Raw genomic sequence first — 23,254 nt, 5'->3', positions numbered from 1 at the left:
CTGGCCCTGCACAGGACAGCCCCAAGAGATGCCACATGCCTGAGAGCATTGTCCAAACGCTTCTTGAGCTCTGTCAGGCTTGGTGCTGTGACCACTGCCCTGGGGAGCCTGTTCCAGTGCCCAACCATCCTCTGGGTGAAAAACCTTTTCCTGGTATCCAACCTAAACGCCCCCAACACAGATTCAGGCCATTCCCTCAGGTCTTGTCACTGGTCACCACAGAGAGGAGATCAGTGTCTGCCCCTCTGCTTCCCCTCATGAGGAAGCTGTAACTGCAATGAGGTCTCCCCTCCTCTTCTCCAGGCTGAACAGACCAAGTGACCTCAGCAGCTCCTCATATAGCTTCCCCTCCAGACCTTTCACCACCCTCACTAGCCCTCCTTTGAACATTCTCTAGTAACTTTTTATCTTTCTTATACTACTGCACCTAAAACTGCACGCATTTGCATAACACGTTCTTGATGAAGTGTAATGGGAGTAGTCCCTGAGTGAAAGGAATTAAAGTGTTAAGGAACGCAGAATACCTTCTCAAAATGTAGATGGACAGCAATGTCACCAAAGCATAACACGTGTGACACTGCTCTCCATAAACTGGATGTGTGCTCCAATACCTACAGTGAGCTGATATAAGATTGCAGTCAAGGTAGCTTTTAGAGACTAATCAGGAACCAGTCCCAGGCCATCAAATGCAATAGATGAGCAGACTCCAAATGCAAGATAAAGTCACCCAGTGACTTTTCTCTCCATGGGAAGGGATGTGCTTAAGCAGTTTTCTTCTCTGAATGGGACAGAATATCTAATTTGTTGACCAATGCCGATATGCAGTTAAATGGACATTTAAACAAGATTTTTGCCTTCCCAGTTGAAAAACCCAAGAAAACAAAACAAGTCGTAGTCATTGGAAGTCATAGGAAGGACCCTTTAATTTCAAAGTTGGAGGAGTAGCTTAGTGAAAAACAGTGATTTGATATATGCATACAAAATGGCCAAGGCAGCAATGTTGAGAAGGCTTATGGTTACCCCGTCTGCATCTTGATGTAATCTGTAGTACTCTCTCAGGAAAACCAGCCTTAAAAAATAATAAAGATGCCAGCAAGGCAGAAGAATGTAGCTTCGAAGAGAGAGGAAATACACAATAGCATTATATATAATATATTTTTTAAATAAACAAATATTAATCAAACCACTATTTATTATATAAATAAATAAAATACATAAAGCTGTAAAATAATTTACTTCTTAGAGCCTCAAGTCTCTTATAGGTTAGGCAAACATTCAGCAGCCCTAGAAACACTTTGCTCCTTGCCTTTACACTAAATTCACATTGCCTTCATGTTCTCAGCTAATAGAGAGAAAGAGGAAGAAGAAACAAGAATAATCCTAGCCCCCAACTAGAGCTGGGAAATTACTCAAGAATGCATTCAAAAATAAAATTGGCTTCCCTAAAGACTGAAACATGAAAAATAACCTTCCATCGGCATTACTGATTTCACCATTTTCACATAAAATTGACTGAAGATGCAATGCAAAGAAATATGCTCCTCATAGTCTAAAGTCAGACTCCAGCTTTCAGTTAGGCCATGCCTGAACCTCTGCATTCAGAGCATCATGAAAGATGTATCCCAATTTTTCTTGGTTCACAGAAGCTAGAAAAGCTTATTTTTACTGTTGTTTTTGGGTTTTTTAATTATTTAAATAAGAATACTACAGTTTGTATATTTAACAATTTCATCTTAAAATAGCACCTGCAAAAATGCATTCCAGTAATCATTAAAAAATTAGATACACTTAAATACAGCTTTTAGGATTCTAATCAAGACTGGAAAGATAAACACGCTGCTTAACTTCCGACAGAACTCAGTGATCTTCACCAGATAAAATACTGTGTTGCCCAAAATATTTTTAAAAAACCAAAACAAAACATACAGTTCTTCTGAGGGTCTCACCTGGTGATCATCTGACCTCCCACACAGAACTGATTAAACTCACCTCACAGAAAACAACTCACTAGTTTTGTCTTGCTCTTTTGTAGCCAGTTTAGTAAGCTGCTTATCACCATGTCAGACTTTGCTTTGCACAAGCAAAGAACACCAGGAAAAGGATCTTCCCTTTTCAGTGACAGTGGGTCAGGTAGCACAGCTTGAAACAATTCAGCTGTTCATTGTAAGTTTCTGAGACTTAGGAAAAATAAAGATAGAAAAAAAGAGGAAGGGAAAAAAGCAAGTACTCAGGACAAGTTGCATTATTTCTGGTTTTCTTGCTTCCTATGTGCAGTTTATTCATTGATTTTTAATCACAAAACTGTCCTGGAAACACAAAGACACATAAATTTAGATTAAAATATGAATAATTTAACATGCAGGGCTTGGTTAAACAAACACAGTCAGTGAGGTAGTCCAAAAACTTCAAAATAAATTTGATATCCCTACTCTGTTTTAATGAAGAGATAAAGATGCATGCATACATTATACTGCTATACATGTGCAACTACCTAGTTTCACTATTTCTAAGTCTCCCAGTAAGGAGCAAGAAGAACTCCATGCACAAGTCCTTTCCTTTTCCAAGACTCAGCTTCAGGTATTTATGTGCACATGCCACTGGTGTCCTTAGAAAGTGAACTTCCTAAAATTTGCTGTAAGTCGCAGAGCACCATGTACTCAAGTGGCACAACACCCTTCCCAAAACCAGGCAGTGTCAATCAATACTTTGCTAAATTGCAACTTTAGGCATGAAGCAGAAAAAACAATCATTTCCTAATCAATCTTCTCCATTGTCACACATCACACTACAAACTAAGCTAGCACTAGAATACCAAAGAATTAACCTAGATACCATTAAATTTGAGAATATAAATTTGAAGTGTAATCAGCCAGTTAATGAATACTAGCTTGATTAGCAAAGGACACCATTCCCAGCTCTCCTACCAATTAAAAGGATGAAGAGCCTTAAAGAAAACACTCCAGAGGCTTGTAAATCTGTCATTCACAAACCTGATGATTATCAATTTCACTGTGGCCAAGCACAAATTAATTAAGAACAAGATTTTATCTTCCATAGTACTACAAGTTTATATTTTAGCTCAAGTTCAGCTTGCTGGCATACCTAAAAATATAAAGGGCAGCACTTGGAATTATTATCTATTCTTATCCCTGAATTGAAATATTGTTTGGGCTTTTTCTTAAGTCAAGAGTGGGCACAGAAAGAACATTTTATGTTTTCTTCCACACTATTTGGCTAACTCAGGGTTACCATAATCACAGAGAAACTCAATGACAGGTTCAGTCTCCTACATTCCTGACAAGAATTTCCCTATATCCATTAAAAGGAAAGCTGAACAAAACAATTACTACAGAATTACCTAGAAGTATAGAAGTAGAATTAAAAAGAAACTTGTTAGCAAATGTTTCTCTAGACTGAATCCCAAGATTAGCAGGGAAGAGTGTTCCAAAGTTGGCAGACCATTTTCTGAAGTTTATGTCCAAAATGGCAGCTAGTAAATTCTACTTGCAGAGTAATTACATCCTGCAGAAACCATCCTATCAGCTTTTATGCTGCTGTATTAAGGATCAATACAAACATCTCCAAAGCTACTGCATTCACTGCTATGTAAAAAATAAATTCATTTTACGAACATTATTAACTTCAACCACGACAAAAGAACTTAACACCTTGATTATTCAAAGAACATATTTTCTTCTTGGACAACATATGGGTATCATTTTTAAAAATACACTACTGATTTCTCAATTTTCTCTCTTCTCGTTCCCCAAAAGAATATCGAGAATATATAGAAAAAAGAGGAGACACTTGATGGTTGTCTATACTAAGTTTCTTCCAAGAATCCAAAATTACCAACTGCTAAGAACCGAAAATCTATTAGGATGAAGTTAGGATTTTCTATGCTTTTCACCCTTTCCAAGCCTTTAGACAAATGGCAGTCAAGTATGACCTGGTCAGCTACTGAGTGCTATAGCACATTATCACACAAGCAGTGTGGGTCCCCTTCCCACTTCTACCTTAAGCTGAAGAGCCTATTTTCCACTACAATTTTGGCACAGCTGCCACTTTAATTTTACTTTAGAAATCCAGAGTTACAGCAGAACATCTGCCTCAGGATTCAGACTGTATAGCAAATGTTGTCTAGTAGCTGTCAGCTAGATTAAGAGGAAGAATATTTTTATTCATCATATCTTTACTGCAGCCTTTTTTTCAATTTTATTTCAAAGCACATAACTTTTTTCAAAGCAGTTAGAGAATGTACTTCAAACCAGAAAGAACATACATAGTACCTAGTACAGAAGGATTCAGCCTTACAGTGGACTGTAAAGTTCCTATTTAACTCAAATGATGAAACACATAAAGCCATTTAGTAAGAATCATAGTGCCCCAGTCCACTAAAGGGGCATAAGTAACTGTACATTTTGTGGTGCAGTTAGACTTCGTTCCACAAGTCAATTTTAAGCAATAAAAAAGACCTTCTAAGGGTCTATTTAGATTTCTGCAGATAATCAGCATCTGTTTCTAATCAAACTGAGATGATTGCCAAATTAAAACTTTTAATTAGCATTTTGCATCATTTACAAACTGTTGTTCATTATGTTTATGAAGGTGAAAAAGGACATCCCCAGTAGCTATATATTCTTTAATCACATCTATTACTCAATTCTGCAGTTTTATAGAATATCACCGATACCATATGTGCAAACAAATACATGCAACTAGAATTACTGCAGCAAAATGCATCAGTTTTCTCCATAACTAAGAGTCATGCTTACAGTTCAAGGATCCATTAGAGAAGAGTAAACAAAGAGACCCATACATCCTGTCAGTGCATAAAAAAAAGAAATTTTTTTTTAAAAAAATTTTAAAAGTGTGAGAGAATATTACCACTGATTTTAAGCTTAAATGTTTTAATCAAACCTCATCCCATCTACCTGTCCCTCAAAATATTAGCTCACTACAATACCCAGGCTGCTTGGCAATCAACCCAATTACTTTTGGATGAGAGTAACTCACTACATTTTTTAAAGCACTAATAGTACACGTTTCAGTGTCTTACTTAACAAAATCTAGCACTTAAAAAACCACCCTACTCCTAAACCTTTCCACATACAATTTTGTTCCTGTTACAACTTGAAGCATGGAGTTAAATGACAGGATACACATTTTTAGCTTATTTTGGCAGTAAGGCCCGTTTCCCACTTAGGCATGCATCACTTATGACCTTTGCTGTCACCTGTAAGACAAGCATCACCAGTTTTCAAGCAAAGGGACAAAAACAAGATCTAAGTAGCAGAAAAGTAAGATACAATTCAGAACCATTTCCTTAGCAAATGCAAACCATAGCCTACTTGCATAGTTATTGTCTTAGCTTGGCATAAGTTTCCACACAGTAATATAGACTCCAGACAGTTTCTACTTTTAAGCATTTTCCCCATCCTGTTTGGGAAAGGAAGAAATACTGTTTGATGCCCCTGAAATGAAAAGCCATAAACTGTATCAGAAGAATATTCTGGTTTAAACATCTGGTTCCAAAGTAGATAATTATAGTCACAGCCCTTCAGTGGCTAGACATGATATTGAGTATTCTTTCAAACATATCTGTCCTTAATAGGGACAAAAACTAGTCCCCATTCTCATTAATCCACATCTGACTTTAGGATCTTCTGTACCAAATAAAGGCAGTCATAAAGCATTTTTCAAGAAGCTGAACTACAAATATTTCTACAACTGCCCCACTACCAAGATAAATGTTTTTGAAGAAAGCATAATAGTGATATCAGAAAGTCTCTCATAGGACTACTCTGATCATAAAAATGGAAATTAAAGAAGTTTAATTTCTAGTGCTTAAAGCAGCTAAAAAAGCACTTCAACTGCATCATCAAAGAGCTACTGTGGAAAAAAATTCCATCGCTAATGCATTTTGCTCTTTCCATTTTATTTTGCACTTCTTATTCCTTTCGCTCGAATGTCTGCAGATGCACTAAAGACCTTTAGCTCCCCCAGCTGACTATTCCCATCTGCCATTCCTTCCCTATTACTGTGATCCAAAGCATTTATTAAAATAATGTGCTTTATAACAGCACCTAAAAATTAGGACATCTGATTCTGCAATAACTGGCTGTTACCCAAAAAATAACTCATCTAAACTAGAAGTTATTTAAAAGGTCATAATATTTTTTAAATTTCAAGAGGCTATTCAGAGGTAAGAAAGTTCAATTTAAACATGACTTTTTTTTCTGCTCTGTGGAGTGGAAACAGCAACACAGATGTATTCAAGATTAAGTACACCATGCTTAGAAGTTTATTTCTTTTGCACAATGCAGAAAGATAATAGTGAACAGAAGCATTGCAGGAAATATAAATCCAATTATACAACACCCTTACACCACAGATTAAGACATGATAATAACTATTAATTTTCATTTCTTCTGGAAGCAACAAAGAGGTACAAACAGTCTGAAGATAAAGAAACCAGAACAGCCAAAATGATGACCACAATATCACCAAAAAATAAATTTAGGATAAAATTTTGCATTCTACTCCACTCCATATTCCAGTATGTAAGTTTGATTGCTGGAAAGGTACAGCAACAAATCAAAGCATCCAGTAGTACTTAGGAAAAAACACAAGACAAGCAGCAATCCACCTGTGACTGTCAAAAAAACCCAACTGTGTTAAGCTGATTTCACTGCCTTTATCACAGTGCAGCAGACCTCAGGGGCACAGAAAAAAACAGGTGTCATATTCTGTCAAATGCCCTTGAAGTCACCAAAAGACACTTTCACATGCAAATGACCAAACAGTTCCAAACAGTTCCACTGAATCTTCTATAACCGGGGTTCAAAACCCATTGGAAAAGTCATGCATGGAAGAATTGAACTCAAAACAGAAGGATGACTTAAGCCAAATTCTACAATCAAACTAAAATTTAATACTTCAGTTCCTAACCTGTATATTAAAAGAGGAGCAGATCACATATTGAAATACCATGAAGCTGAGGGCACTGTAAGAGCTCTAGAGAATGGGATCAGGGAAGAAAATCTGATCTAAAATTGAAGGCTGTAAAAATGGCAAAGGGCACTCACAGAAATGACAAAACACCACACAAAGAAAGGCTAAAAAAAGAAACAAGAAAGCATGATGACAGATAGAAGGCAAATACAAAGAGAAGGGAAAAACAAACAAAAAAACAGGAAAAAAGCCCTATCTTTCTCAACTAGTGGATAGAACAAGAAGAAATATGTTAGGTTTGACATTAGTTTAAAAAGATTAAAAGGAAAGTAAAGCAGCAGAATGATGACCACTGCTGTGAGACTTGAATATAGAGTTGCAGGGAACGTTGCAAGCAGAGCTGTGACATTTTCACAGACAAGGCAAGTGAAACGACTGTCATCTTCAAAATGCTGTTGGAAAGTGTTCAAGGAAAAAAAAACCAAAAACAAAAACAAAACCAAAAAAAAACCACAAAAAAAAAAAAAACTACCACACACAGCACTTTGAACACAACCACAGAACATTTTGGTCCACCTGAGCAGAAGAGACCCTAGGACCAACCCCAGGGAGAGACAAAGTGTGACTGGTTAAGGTGAACAGGTTTTGTGGCAAGTTTTCAGAAGAACCAAGTGGAAAGGACCCATAAGTTCATTATATCTTCCAAATCAAAACAAGACGTATCACAGACCTACAGCTGCAGATGCTGAAAGGACAGATCTTCCATTTGATGTCTAAGAACAAGTGGCAGGTCTTGGAGAGTTAAAATTATGCAAGGCAAAGCAGACAAAAGGCTGAAACTCAGATTAAGGGCTTCAAAGGAGCTATTTCTGACCATGTCAAGAGCAACTTTGTAGTTGAAGCCCAAGTATCACTTACCGGTAAAACCATTTATTTTATATAATTCCTTCATATACTGAACAACTTACTTTGAGATTAAAATATTTTCTTCAATGACTTTAATATTTAAAATATTCACAAATTTCCCTTTAAATATCTTTAAATCTGTTAGCACCTTTTACTGCCAGAAACTGTCAGGCATCATTGATGTAATTACTCATTTATAGTAAGATTTTAATACTTTAATATCCTAAATTGATGCAAATCTCAACTGCACACCTGTGTTTGCATATTATCTTTGATGGGCTCTGTCACCTTAAATGTCAGCATTTACTCCTCTTGAGTGCTGCTTAAGGGCTTCCGATGCTCCCTACGTGACTGACTTTGCACCTGGATTATTTAATAGGCCATGAGTGCTGAAAATTACATGCCATACATAAAAAGCTTCCATATTTATCTGGATGAGGGGAGTACTGTCCCTTAAAAACCTTTTCTCTTCCCTTTTTTTTTTAATACCTAAAGTGTAGAACAGACTAAAAACATTCTGAAATACCTTCAGAACTATTCCATTATCCTCCTTTTACTAGGATAAAAAACCAGTCCATGTATCAGGGGAAAATACTCTTAAAGCAGAGATTTATTCTTGCTTTCCTTCTACCCTCTTCCTTTCTCGACATTTTATTCAATACCATGCACTCTACCCCTTCCTCATGCTGGCATAAATTGGTAGGTGTAAACAACAATATTCCAGACTACTGTAAAATTTTGAGCACCAAAGCAATGTTCCACTAGGCTGGACAGCACCAGTCCAGCCATCTTCCACACTTGTCAGAGAAGAGACTGGCCAAAGCTATTCCTACAAGTGATTAAAATGCAATCTATATGTTAGTAGTTCAAAAAGTGTCTCAAATACAAACTCAAATCAAGCTTCATTTTTTTTTCCAAGAAATCCAGGTCCCAGAATACTAAATACTTTAGTATTCTTACAGAATACTAAAGATGGACTAACTTAATCCAGTACCAGCTTTGTAAAAACTTTCCAAGGAAGAACTTACCTAACCTTCAAATTTCCATGATTTATACTAAATGTAGAGTATTACTGTATCCCGCAGCTGTAGGGAGGAGAGGAGAGATCCAACAGGCAAGAATTGTGCAGCAAGATTGATTTATTTAATTATTTTACACTCTTTTATAGACTTTTTCCTTCATAGTCTAATTGGACAAAGGATCAGCCACCCCCTGGGTGGATTGGCTAAAATCCTAAACATCCATTGTCAAAATATTTTTCTACTGTACTATAAACACAGTTCTACCAGGTCACAGGTGTTCATTGTTTATAGAAGTTCTGCCATTATCTTCCGTGAGAGAGAAAAGTATCCCACGGGCTTAGAAAGAAGCAATAAAATTCTTGCTAGCAGCAATATTGTATCCACAGTAGAGAGGCTTATTTTTTAATCACAAACATGGTAAAAATTTTGAATTGGAATAATCCTATACATGTTCAGACATTTCACCATACTGAAATCATCACGTTTATCTTGAGTACCATGAAGTTTATAGCCTTCCTTTTTCAAGTGAAGGGCATCTTCATCATCAGGTAGAACGCCCCAGAGCAGGAATTTACTAATTTTAATAAGCCCTGTGCCACATATTTTGCTCCTTCAGCAATACGAATGTCAGCCACATGACATAGGAAATCCTATTATAAAAATTAAAACATTAGTTTTCATTAAATTTCATTTCTGTTTTTAATTTCAGAAAGCTCTTGATTAAAAATTTATTTAATCATGAGATCAGAGCTACTATCATATCAAACTCTCTACAGCTGACCTTCATATTAAAAAAAACCCTTTCAAATCTGGTATTTTTTCCTTCTAGTTGCTAACAACTTCTTTCTTTCAAAAATTTGCTACATAAGATCATTTTATTAAGTATTCAAAGATCTTAAATATATAAAGATCTTAACAACTTCTTAAGTATTATCCATTGGTGGGATCGAAGATTTCTTGATTCTATAAAGCAATAATTCTCAATGCATAATTTACAAAATCTCAGAAATTAGTCTGAAAATCCCCTGCAGAATATTATATAAGTCTCACTTCCTCATGCACGTAGAAAAACACGAGAAGGTGAGAGGTGACAGTTATTGAATTCTCAATTTTAGGTTCACTTTGTCAGCACTGTAAATGAAGACAACTGTGACAAAACTGTACAAGGCAATACAATTATTCCTGCTCCCCACAAAAGAGCTGACCAGTTCTTTTAATAAATACTGAGAATCACTTCTTATACTGGTTCTTAAAATTGTTAACATTGCTACACCAGACTACGTCAAGGTCAAGCTTTAGCAGCTCTGGCCTTTCTCAGATTACAGTTCTGAAACCAGAAAAATTATCTAGAAAATGCAAGGCACCTCTCTTCTCTTTGAAGAAATTTAACTATAAGTTTCTTAGTGCATCATAAGCAATTGAAAGTTCCATAATATCCATTTACCCATATAGAAAATGGATTGTAACATCAGAACTTCCTTCCTGTTTCTGAAGACCATCCCCTTTTCTAATTGGTAGAGCATGAAGTTTGATTTCTATCTTGTTTCATGCCACAGTAAGGCATAAAAACATTGTAACTTCTAACAGAGAAGCATAAAAAGAATAGTTCATCCTAATTTTCTTCTTAAAGCCTTTTACAAATAGAACATTGAGAAAAAGAATACTGCTTTTAGAGTGCCCTTACTTTTGTAGTGGCCTCTACATAGCTCCATAGCATTTAGACCTGTTTCATATACATATGGAATTCCTTAGTAATATTCAAATGTTTTATACATGATAGTGCAAGGAAGGATTAGTTTTGCCTAAATTCCCATGAGAACTGGAAGCAGGGGGTGGAAGTAGAAGCAGGGAAATAGATTTTCAATGAAATGATGCTTTGTTGCCTCAACAGGAGTGAGAAAGTAATACCTTCTTAATCATTTTGACATATTGAAGGCACATTCAGTAGCACAGAACCAAGCCCTACTCCTAGCTATTTCCAGCAACCTGCAAACATTAATTTATCCATACAAGCCTGAATGCTGAAACCGTGACAGAAGAATATGAGGCTGGGGAATAAGCAACAGAAATACAGCTCCACAAACACACCTCTCACTGAAAGGTCTGTTGAACCAGAGAATGGCATTTCTAATAAGTCTCTCAATGACACAGGAAAGCTTCTGTTACTCTTAACATACAAATCCTATTTTACCAACATGCACTGATCCCAGATATTTCAATCCAGCAACATATAATGTATGTCAGCCACATATCTTAGAATATTTAAGTTCTTCTAATAAGCAGTATTTTAAGAGAAAGGCTTTTTCAGTAGAGTGATGATTGCACATTAATTTTTATTAACTCAAGTTTACAATGAGAGCTATGGGCAAAAGCTGGAGTTTCCTAAAGAAACAGTTCATAGCTGCAGTGCGAAATATTGTTAAAATCATTAACACAGACACTGCATTAGACATTTTCCTTTAATCCACTCAGACAAACAAAGCAGTACATAACAGCAGGAACTCTTTTGTAATATCCCTAAAACACCAACAACAGTTGTCTAAACAGATTTTGCATTTTCAAGGTTTTTCATCACTTGTCAAAAGAAACAGAATGAGTTTAAGTCAAAAGGGAAAAAGTTTTGAATCTAACTTCTAATGAGAAAGCAACAACTGTGAAATTAGAGCATTTACAGAATTTTGGACAACTTATATTCTGCATTCTCCACAGCATGTACTTAACGGGCAAAAATCAAATTAGCTATTAAAAGAAAATAGGATAATTTACATGTATGTGCATGTATAAAGTCTATGTTACAATGAAACTTATTTAATTGTACATCATTTCTCTTAAAATTATAAGTAAGTCCTTAACCACAATTTGTAGCTACTGTATTTAACACCAGCCTTTAGTTTTTCATTATTTAAGCTAAATCATGATCTTGGTTATACACCTATAGCTCCAGTAACTCATATAATATGCACAAACAAGAAGAATCAAAATGGTTTTTGGCATGCACAAACATGTAAACCATGTGTCCCCATGGAGACAATAACACAGAAAGCTACATTTTTGAGCAATCCATACAGGATTTTCATAATTGAATTATTAAATTTTAAGTATGTCCTGAACAGTTATCATAAGCATTCATTGAATGCACTTATTTTCCATTTCCACATAGTTTTCCAGATGTCAGTGTTCACAAATGGAACAATGTACAAAGTCGCCAGGTCACTGTAGTTTGCTGCAGTTTCTATAGCAAAAAGCCACATCTTAAAAGTAGTTAGTAGATTGTAAAGGTTCTAGAGCAAAGTTTATGAACAAAGACATATTTTGGCCACAATTATTTTTCAACTGAAGTCAATAATGTGATGAGAACAAATTGCACATACAATTGACGTAAGGATCAAACACAGCCATTGCTTTCTTATTACTGAAACATTTAGGGTGAATTACCACACAATTCACCAAGAAAGCAAGGTAATTTTAACATGAGTGTTATTTGGCCGAGATGGCCAGACAAGGCAGATAAGACTTTACATGAAGAACACAGACTGTTCTTATCTGAAGAACACAAACTAGGGACGTAAGATGCATCCCAGAGTCCTGAGAGAATTGAATGATGTAGTTGCCACACCACTCCCCCTGATATTTGAAAAGTCATGGCAGTCAGAAGTCCCAAGTGAATGGAAAAAGGCAAACATTGTACCCACCTTTAAAAAGCTTAGAGAAAACCCTGTGAACTACCAATGAGTCAGCCTCACCTCTGTGCCTTGAAAGATCATGGAAGAGATCCTCCTAGAAGCTGTGCTAAGGCACATGGCTAACAGGAAGGTGATTTGGGACAGCCAGCATGGCTTCACCAAGGGCAAGTCCTGCCTGACCGAACTAGTGGCCTTCCATGATGGAGTGACTACATCAGCAGACAAGGGAGGGGCTACAGATGACATTTATCTGCATTTCTGTAAAGCCTTTGACACAGTCCACAAGATCTGTCTCTCCAAACTGGAGAGAATTGGATGTAATGAGAGAACCATTAGATGGATAAGGAATTGGTTGGACATCTACATCCAGAGGGTAGTGCTTAATGGCTCAGAGTCCTGATGAACATGAGTGACAAGTGGTGTCCCTCAGGACTGGGACCAGTGTTATTTAATATCTTCATTAACGACATAGGTGAAGAGATTGAATGCACCCTCAACAAGTCTGCAGATGACACTGAGCTGAGTGGTGCTGTTGACACACCTGAACAACAGGACAGCATCCAGAGGGATCTGGACAATCTCCAGAAGTGGCCCATGGGAATCTCACACAGTTTAACAAGTGCAAGGTTCTGCACCTGGATCAGGGCAATCCCTGGTATCAATCCAGGTTGGGGGATGAACAGATCAAGAGCAGCTCTGCCGAGACGGACTCGGAGGGTGCTGGTGGAGGAGACGCTGGAACCGGCTATGCGCACTCATAGTCCAGAAATCCAACTGTATCCTGGGCTGCATCAAAAGTGTAGTGGCCAGCAGGGCAAGGGACGGGACTGATGGCCATAAACTAAAATGCAGGAAGTTTCAACTCCACATGAGGAAGAACTTCTTTATGCTGAGGGTGGCAGAGCACTGGAACAGGCTGCCAAGGGAGGTTGTGGAGTCTCCCTCTCTGGAGACATTCAAAATCCACCTGGACGTGTTCCCATGTAACCTGCTCTAGGTGACCCTGACTTGGCAGGGGGGTTGGACTGGATGATCTCCAGAGGTCCCTTCCAACCCTAACAGTTCTGTGATTCTGCCCCTCTACTCCACTCTAGTGAGACCCCATCTGCTGTGCTGCATCCAGCTCTGGGGTCCTCAGCACAGGAAGGACATGGACCTGTTGGAATGAGTGCAGAGGAGGGCCACCAAGATGATTAAAGGGACAGAACACTTCTTGTATTAGGAAAGGCTGGGAGAATGGGGATTGCTCAGCCTGGAAAAGAGAAGGCTTTGGGGTGACCTAATTGTGGCCTCCAGTACTTGAAAGGAGCCTACAAGATGGAGAGGGACTTTTCACAAGGGCCATGTGGTGACAGGACAAGGGGGAATGGCTTCAAATTGAAGGAGAGTAGGTTTAGATTAGGACAAAATTCTTTACTGTGAGGGCAGTGATGTTCTAGAATAGGCTGCCCAGAGGAGTCATGGATGTCCCATTGCTGGAAGTGCTCAAGGCGAGGTTGGATGGGACTCGGAGCAACCTCGTCTACCGGACAGTGTCTCTGCCCATGGCAGGGAGTTTGTCTTAGGTTACAATGTAAAATGTAACCAAAAGTATGTATTCTATCATCATCCGTTAAAACCAGGTGGGGCAGGGTTCTTTATCTGTTTTGTGACACATCCCTGATAACTCCCTCTGGAGAGGTATCTTCTGTCAATGGGCCATCCAGCTTCACTGCATGACTCAAAGTTACATCATCTCAGTGTGACATGCCCCACCCAGGGGGAGCAACCAAGCATTCCATCCTGGATATAATCTGAGGTTTGAAACACCACAGTCAGCCTTACCTACTGGATTCCCAGACAACAAGAGCTAGATAACTACCACTGGACCTTCTGCGGAAGACCAGACCCTTCTACAGGATCACCCCTTCAACAGAACCACATCTATCACTTCAAACAGGACTTCAGCCACCACGTAATCAGACTGCTACCACCACCCCAGCTGGCAGCGTGTCAGGTTGTATCCTGACTCTGGCAATTTAAGCCAGTGTTTCTGTATTACTGCCTTGTTATATATACTAGCAACGAACTGTTATTCCTATTTCTCATATCTTTGCCTGAGAGCCCCTTACTTTCAAAATTATAATAATAATTCGGAGGGAAGGGGGTTGGATTTTCCATTCCAAGGGAGGCCCCTGCCTTCCTTAGCAGACACCTGTCTTTCAAACCAAGACAGATTTGGAACTGCATGATCTTTAAGGTCCCTTCCAACCCAAACCATTCTTTGACCTATGATCTAATCCACCCGAAATTTTGATTCAAAAATACCTATCAGCTTTTGTAAACCTTAACTTACCTGTGTAATCACATCTTTTTTCACTTGTGTTTGTAGACTGAAGCAGACTGAGCTTCTCTTGTTTTTCTCTCAATCAATTTTATCACTCAGTCCTCATGCACACTATTCTCCAAATTCAGAAGTTCTGTGTGGTTGGGTTTTTTTAAAACCGTAACTGCACTATTTTTCAAACACAATTGCTAAAACTATCTTAATGAGAATTTTAAAAAACAACAGGCATGTGCAACATAAATACAGAACATACTTACACCTTCAAATGATAAGTTAACGTGTTCCAGGAATTTCTGCCTTAAATTTTCAGTTAGTTCATTGAAGCGATATCGGAAGAGATCCATTTCTTGTTGAAGAAACCATCGCCTGAGATCCTCACTGCAATAAAAATAGTAAAAAAAAAAAAATACATTTTCTGAATACGCATTATTTCTTTGCTTGGAAACTAGACCTCAAACCCAGTGAACACATCACTGATGCTGACTTTGGCATGTGACTCACAAACTGAGAAGCTTGGAAGTGAAAGCAGGAAAGCTTCAGTAATGCACACTCAATCAGAAAAGACTTGTGGAGAGACAATACTTTTTACTTTTTGGATAAAAATATTCAATTGTAGTTAACATGCTCTCTTGGTATTTAAAGGACAGCTTTTTTCTGCAACATGGCACAATATTTCTTCATTGTACAATTAATGTCACAATTAATGTGATGAGGCAAATATATTTTGAAGGCTACTTCTTTTAATTCTCACTTTTGGTGTATCTCTAGCTGAAGAAACACGCATATATCTCAGATAGTATGACAATAGTGCACTCTGTTCTAGGCAACAAACAGACTGGAAACAGGCAAAAGGAAAATATATGGCAATGAAATTGGGTGAGGAACACAAATAGCACATCTAACTCTTGACAAAGAGAAAAAGGGGTTTACCGACTGCAGGTGAACAGGAGAACAAACAGGAACACAGAAACAGGAGTCAGAAGACAGAATAAAACAACACTGAAGCCAATCCAAGTACTCTAAGCACTCATGTAACTCTTCACATCCTAGTGCTCAGATTCCCAGGCAGCAGCACATTACTCAAAGCTACAGCAAGTAGGTACCAGAGTGCCAGTACCAAAAGCCACCCTGTATGTGCAAGCACAGAATGCAAATAATGCATTCTCACTACCACAGGGCACTGTCTTAAACTGTACTCTGAGAGCTACCCTGTGGGCCACTGCCACTGGAATTCACAGAGCACAGAAATACTGCACTCTTATATGTTCTCTTTACAATATTTAAGCATCTTTTCCCATAAGGGAATGTGTGAATCACAACAGAGTTGTTTGTGGTTTTGTGACAAAACCTCTGCTTGAAATACGGCTTGAAGAAAAGTAATTATTTTTCACAGTAATTCCAGATGGAAAGGCTGTTAATGTGCTTTGTAAAATATAATCCTGTGGACAGTTTCAGTGCTTGGGATGTAATAATAATCTGTGCAACTTAAAATGGAAGTTAATGCTTTAATGACTGATCTGTTGCAGCTCTTCTGTGGCCATCTTGGACAGTAGTAAAATCCTGGGATGTGTCAATTTTTTCTGTTTTCCTAGATTTACACTGCATTTGTTTTCCTAGGGGAAAACCAACCAAACAAAACAACACCACCACACACACACACACAAAAACCAAGCAAACCACAAACACGATTATGTATAACTGCTTTGGAGACCAGCCAGTCTGTTCCTTTTCTTCAGGAAAGCAGATCAAAGGCTATAATCCCACCTACCCATTTAAGTTACCATAACAAGAAAATATTACTTTATCTCTTATATGTGGGGTATGCCCAGCCCCTGCCCTGGAGGGATGTCTGCTGAGATTGGGTAATCACCCAGCAGGACTCCCTGGAAAGGCAACCACTTCTTTGGTCACAGCGAGAAAAGTCAGACCCAGAATCCTCTAGGAGACCCTATGCAGATCCCTTGTAACCCATTGGCCTTTACCCTCTGAGACTCATTCCCTGTATCCCTATAAAAGCTAGCCCTCTGCCCCTATGAGCACAGATGCTCGCCCATAGCTCCCCTTCGCCGGAGCATAGACCAATAAAGCTGCCTCGTGCGGAACCAGCCACATGAGCCTCTCGTCTCTCTGGTCTGGCCTGGTCTGGCCTGGAGGCTGCCCTGCAGAGCTGAGCTGGAATCACGAGCTGACAATCACTAAAGAGCTGACAGCCTCTGCAAGGGCCCTCCTGCCAGCAGCCGAGGGAAGACACTGGACCTTGGGAAGGCGATTCCTTTTGGGACCGGTCACCCCTTCCTGGGTCAGAGCTACTGACCCCCTCATCAGCTGCAATACCTATACACACACCTATCTGGATTCTTCCTACATCTAACAAAGTAGCTGATGAGCTGACTTCACGCTACTGTGTATGTCCAGCATATACTTTAAAACTGACTTTCCTAGGATCATCACCATTAGGGCATTATTTACATCATTTCTAGAGCCAAATCCTATTTTTTACTCAATATTCACATGAAAAAATTGTACACTCTCATCTCAAACTCACACTAAGTAATAATACTTACTATCAAAACCCCAAGCTTAACTGAAAAGCAATGTCACTGCCATTAGATAACTAACCAAGCTGCTGCTGAAGCTGAGGGAGTTGCAGGTCATTGAAGTGTAGATGTTAAGAATATCTCCTCATTTTTTGCCACTTAACTTTCTGGTATGCAGATTACTCAACAGTTTAAACCAGTTCATAGATTCCCAACTATAAAAATAGTATAAAAGAACAGTCTCTTTCATATACGGAACAGCACTTGAGGGGCTGGGGTTGGAATAGAAATAATCTTCAATCCAAGGAGGGGTAGGAAAAATCAGAATATTTGTTAGGAAGCATGAACATAGAAGTACTTTAGAAAAGGCATGCAAATGCTTGTAAATCTGGAATTTAAGACTAGTAGCTGACATTCCACAATTAATACGAGAGTTCTAACAACTTAACACTGACTTATGAAAACTCCAGGCATGGGCCAGATCACTGCTTTACTAGGCAACCAACACCACCAAAGGATTACTCAGAGTTTAAGTTTTAAAGACCAAACAGCAAGGGGAACATGGGTACAGACAACACACAAAAGGAAATGCTACTCAACATAAGAGGCAGCAATTTTAGCACACAGGTCTAATTTACCAAATAGAAAAAAAAGTCAGGGAGTAGTGAATAGGCCTTGCTAAGTTTGAAATAGAATTTATGTCCTTGTTATGTGACACAGACACAAATCAAACCAAAAAAAAAAAAAAAAAGGCACAAAAGTATGTTTGAAAGTTTCCTAGATAAAAAGAGTTTTGCTGCCAGAGAACAGGCAGAATTTATTTCTTCCATCTTAAGAAAGTAAAATGAAAATTATGCTCCTGTAACTTTCAAGGTTCTTCATAGTCGGTTTGCTGAAGTGACGAGAGATGCAGCAGACAAAAGCAAAAGTGCACGGTCGTGTCCACATCCAGATAAAATTACCTTTACATCTGCCATGAAAGCAAATGAAACAAGATGATTCTATTTCCTGGTCTTGACAGATCTAAGCGACATTGGAAGAGGTGTGAAAGAAGGGTATGGATGAGACTGTTCTCTTGAGACTTTACATACACTATCTTACAGGAATAAGCTTTAAAGTCTTGGATTTCAAAAGGCAGAAGAAGGAAAGTCAAGAGATGATGACTATCTTACAAATTTAACTGACCAGAATGGTGGACCTGGTCACTTCAGATCATATGAAAATCAAATCAAAACAATCCAATTTACAAGTGAGGACTACGACAGACTAGAAAAGAAAAATCGATATTGACTTGTACCCCTGGGTGGCACTGTTGGCCAACTGAAAACTGAAAAAAGCACTATCACAGGAAAATGCACACACATGTACACACAGCTGCCACAGGAACTGAATTCAACCTAGTTTGCAGTTATGTCTATTTAAGTGCATTTTTTTCAGTCACTCCTACCTTAACAACTTTCTTTAATTAACCTAATGATTTGTGCCAACCTTATTTTTCTGACCTAGTATGACAGAAACTTGAAGTACAGTATATTCTATTTGCCTCCCAATTTTATCTTTTTGAGAACAGGCCAATTGCAGACGATATAAATATCCCCAAAGTAGTTGCTTTTCAAGAAAATAAAGAACACTGGGTACAGGCTCACCTCATAGTTCTTAGAATGCTATTTTCCATTTTATGAGTGAGTACTAAATCCACCTTTTCGAAGAAAAGTGCTATCGGAAACTGACTAAAAGCTGCTTTATCAAAATCAGCAAGTATATATAAACAGGAACACAAAATGGCATTTGCAAGTTGTTTAAAGGGTGCCCCAAAGATCTATCCAAGACCTCTCCTCCATCTAAAGAGGTCTTTCCCCCTAGATTACAAAGCCAGGCTCTTTCCTGCTGATTCTGTGGCCCAAAATAGCTTGTATTCATTTCTGCACAGTGGTTCACCTTCAAAAAGCTGCCCACTTCTGCCCTGCTTATAGCCTAATTTTTAAGATACTTCCCTGAAACACAGGGTTTGAACAGTATCTCCAATATATTTACTAAGCAAGAACTTCAGTCAAATAACCTCTGATAAAAGACACAAGCATCTTCTTTTAAAAACACAGCTTGCAGAGGAAAAAGTAAGCACCTGCATCTATCATTAATTCTAGGAGACTCTAGAGCCATTATAGACAAGTAGAGCAGGTAAAGATCACATCACTGACAAAGGCAGATGTTTAGCCAAGTCCCTCCTTGGTTATTTCTGACTGAGGCAGCTTTTCACTCAAGCCTGCCACCCACTGTCAATTTACAAGTGTCTTCCTCCCTGCTCAGTTCAGTGGACAAAGCCTCAGGAATTTCACTCCTGAGCCCAATACCTAACCTTCAGGCTTTTGCTAGGTGACTTGTGTTGCCTTCCGTAAATTTGACCCAAACTCATTTTCCTGAAGTCACAGACCAACCAAAAAATAGAAACCTCTTGAATTCCAGGTCAGATTCTCACCATCAGACAATTCTACCTTCCACAAGAGCAGAATTTTCATCAAATGTGTCACTACCAACACCCTCAACGCGTCTCATCTCCCACGAAAAAAGTAATGGTCTAAACAATCTAAATAACAACTAGATGTTTAAAGTAAAGTTTTGGCTTTGGAATTAAGACAAACTGATTATTCAAAATGCCGCTAATACAAAACACTACGTTTTCAGGGGCCTTTTAGTCCCCAGACTACTTGAGGATACTACCTTTTAGGGGGTTTTGCTAAACTTACAATACAGGCAAAGCAAGATATTTTCTTGTGAAAATCACCAGGACTAGTATGATTAAGGGAGTTTATAAAAATACAACAAACATGGGCACTAGAAAGAAGGCAATATTTCACTTGTTAAACACAATCACAAATTATACATGTAGAATACAGAAGGGATTTCAGTTGCAATTTTGTTATTCAATCTGCTCCCTACTTTCAGGATTCTAAGCTACACTATCAGAGTCACTGCAGTGAAGGCTGGTATTGATCTCCACACCCACAACCCGTTCCCCATTGTACATGCATCATGGATCTAGCAGGCTCATTGATCACACACGTTGACAAACTTTTGTGTTTTCAGCACAGCCCAGATGTCTTTTGAAAGGTCAACAGGATGGGACGTGAATGATCTAGAAAATTTCAGGGTGTTTAAAAGTCACCCAGGGCCTGTCATGGCAAGGTTTCATCCATCTGGAGGCAGGCTTTTGAGGCCTCTGCTATTTCCTACTCCGATCAGATGGTCTGCAGCAGGAATCCAAAGCCATTTCAAAGAAAAGCCCCATCCATTCCAGCTCCATATCCTGGCTTAGACCACAATCTCTCCTGCTCACCTTCCCTGTCTGTTTTGCTCACAAGTCTGTATCCATAGCAGCATTTCAGTCATGTCAGCTATCACAGTATCATAATATGCATTCTACCACATTCACCTAATTAAAATGAACTGTATTGCAGTCTTAAGTGCAATTGAATTAACAATTCAAAACAGCACACACTTCATATCTGCCAGTTTTAATTCTAGAAAAACTGCAGTGATAAGGAGTAAAGACTTCACACCAATGTATAACAAAACTACTTGCAAACAAAGAACTGACAACCTCTAATTTCATCCAAAAACTACACGGGAAACAAAACCAATGCATTTTACAGGATCAACTTTTTGCTTGAAATTTCACATAACAAAAAAATGCAGTGTAACCAGCCACAGCAATGACTTTGGACAAAAAACAGAGGCAGTAGAGGAAACCTCAAACTCGGCATTTTTAGTCCGTCAGAAACAGTGCTTTCTATACAGTAATAAAAAGCCTGTTTAAATAGTCAGGTCTTTGGTCAGTTATCAACAGTTAGCATATACAGAAGTTAAACTATGTTATCAATCACTGCAAATGACTAACAAACTCTTAATACTGATGTGCTTTCATTAAAAAAAAAAACATATCACGAGACTCAAATCAATGCTGTGTGTTTAAAAGCCAAAAGTTTCTAAAATTTTTAAGTTATTACAAAATCCAGATATTAATTCTGATTCCACATATCCCTTTCCATCACAGTCGAAATCAGATTCCAGCAAAAAAACCCCTCTTTGAGCCTACTTCTTTTTAGTAGCCATGCAACTCTAAAGCATCTGTAATGTCTATAATAAAGCACTGCAGTATCTGTATACATTTAAAATTAATAATAACAGTACAGCATTATCCAAAAAGTACTTACGACTGGCAGTAAGCAAGGCGCAGTATGAAATGGGAGATATGATCTTTTCTTCTTGCCTCATAATCATCCTCAGCCAGAGCCTATAGAACATATTCTTATTATTTTGGAGAAATAATCTCTCCCAGATTAAAAATTTACAATCAATTTACCATTGGTCTTCAACAGTGTATTAATACTCATCTTTTAGACAAAATATGCAAACTTATTGAGGAAGGGGGTTACCCTAAAGAAAGAATTATATACCTTCAAAGAAAAAATACACCTCTGACAAAACGACCGAACTGCAGTTCTAGAAATAGCATTTCATCACCTCTATTCTTAGTCATCATTGTTGAATGGCGTAAAGAAAGTAAAGTGCAAGAGAGTTCCATGTTTTGATCTTTACTTACTCTGTAGGGAAACTTCAGTTTCCGGAACTCAGCCTCCAGCTTGGTTTTGTATAAATCAGTACCTCTTACATAGCTCACACCAAGATTTTCAACTACTTTGAGCACTGGGCAAAAAAAGAAAAGGTCCATGTTAGAGACAACATGCTGAAATCGATTTCTCACGGCTTGGGAAAGGGCACAGGAATTGCTTCTAGTGGTATGAGGAGCAAAAAGGTGAGAAATATGGAGGATGAAGTGCAGCCTGTGAGTCCTGAACAGCTGGCCCAGTTCTGGGATCCATACTGCCAACAAGGAAAGGGAGACAGCTAACTGATGGATCAGTCTCAGAACATCGGTTTCAACTCTAACGGAAACTTGGATCCAGCAGTTTTCAGGACTTCAGGGGAAGCTCTGGCTGCCAGGCACAACGATCTGAAATGTAGTCCTGAGCCATCAAATATGTCACAACATCTACAGAAAGTGAAACGTGCTCATAAAAACCCCCGGTGTAAACCAAACTACACAGTCCCGACAGCTACAATGAACCCTCATTGTAAAATCTCTCTCAGCTCTCCGAAACGCCCAAAGCAACGCGTTTTCCCTTAGCGGGAGCTCATGGCAACACGAACAGCCAGCCCAGCTCCCGTTTATGTCAGGGGAGCAGAACATCCAGGCCCGCCAGAAATACACACAGCCATGACAGGAAGGATCCAAGGCATCGAGCTAGAGAAGGGACGGGAGGAAGGAGAAGGGAAAGGGGAGAGGGGGGAGGAGGAGGGAGGTGGAAGGACGGAGGGAGGGAGGGAGGGAGGGAAGAAGGGAGAGACGCTACTCACGCTTCAGGCGGTCGATGGCAAAGCTCTCAAACTCCAGCAGGGAGATGCTTTCCGTGGGGGGCTCCAAGTAAAACTGTAGGCTGTGAGGGTACTGCTCCCGCCGGTCTCCAGCCAGCCGCGTATGCTTCTGCCTCGCTCGGCTGGAGAACTCCATCTCCCGCGCCCCGGGACTGCCTCTGGCACGCTCCCGACCGACCGACCGACCGACAGACAGACACCGCCCAACACGGCCCGGCCGGACCCCGACCTGTGCCCGCCTGGCCCCGCGCCCCAGCTTCCCGCGCTCCGCCGGCCCCGCCTACTTCCGCACATGGCCACGCCTCCTGAGCGGCCATTGGCTGCTGCCGCGATCTGGGCGGGGCCATGCTGGCAGTGCCCACACCCGGCATGGCGGCCCCGGCGCGGGCCGGG

At 39.2% G+C, this 23,254-nt stretch overlaps 1 protein-coding gene across 2 annotated transcripts in view; it reads right to left on the bottom strand.

The window, feature by feature from the left end:
* PRIM2 (DNA primase subunit 2) overlaps positions 1–23,254 on the bottom strand; it is a 103,760-nt gene that overhangs the window by 73,262 nt on the left and 7,244 nt on the right. Inside the window, exons 2-5 of one of the 2 annotated variants that reach the window (XM_042016956.1) lie at positions 22,844–23,254; positions 22,029–22,132; positions 21,640–21,719; positions 15,149–15,269 (exon numbers count right to left, since the gene is read on the bottom strand). The exon at positions 22,844–23,254 is cut by the window's right edge and continues 1,131 nt beyond it. In XM_042016956.1, the coding sequence (XP_041872890.1) occupies positions 15,149–15,269; positions 21,640–21,719; positions 22,029–22,132; positions 22,844–22,997 (459 nt within the window). In that variant the 5' untranslated portion in view covers positions 22,998–23,254. Of the gene's footprint in view, positions 1–8,888; positions 8,979–15,148; positions 15,270–21,639; positions 21,720–22,028; positions 22,133–22,843 lie in introns of those variants that run through there. The other variant, XM_042016957.1, reaches the window with a different exon arrangement.

Source organism: Corvus kubaryi, unplaced genomic scaffold (assembly GCF_017639235.1).
Source record: "Corvus kubaryi isolate FWS band 111438036 unplaced genomic scaffold, C.kubaryi_AGA036_p1.0 split3-73, whole genome shotgun sequence".
In the NCBI taxonomy this organism is placed as follows: Eukaryota; Metazoa; Chordata; class Aves; order Passeriformes; family Corvidae; genus Corvus; species Corvus kubaryi.
The sequence above is the reverse complement of the archived record's forward strand: the minus strand, read 5'-3'. Positions and strand labels throughout refer to the sequence as shown.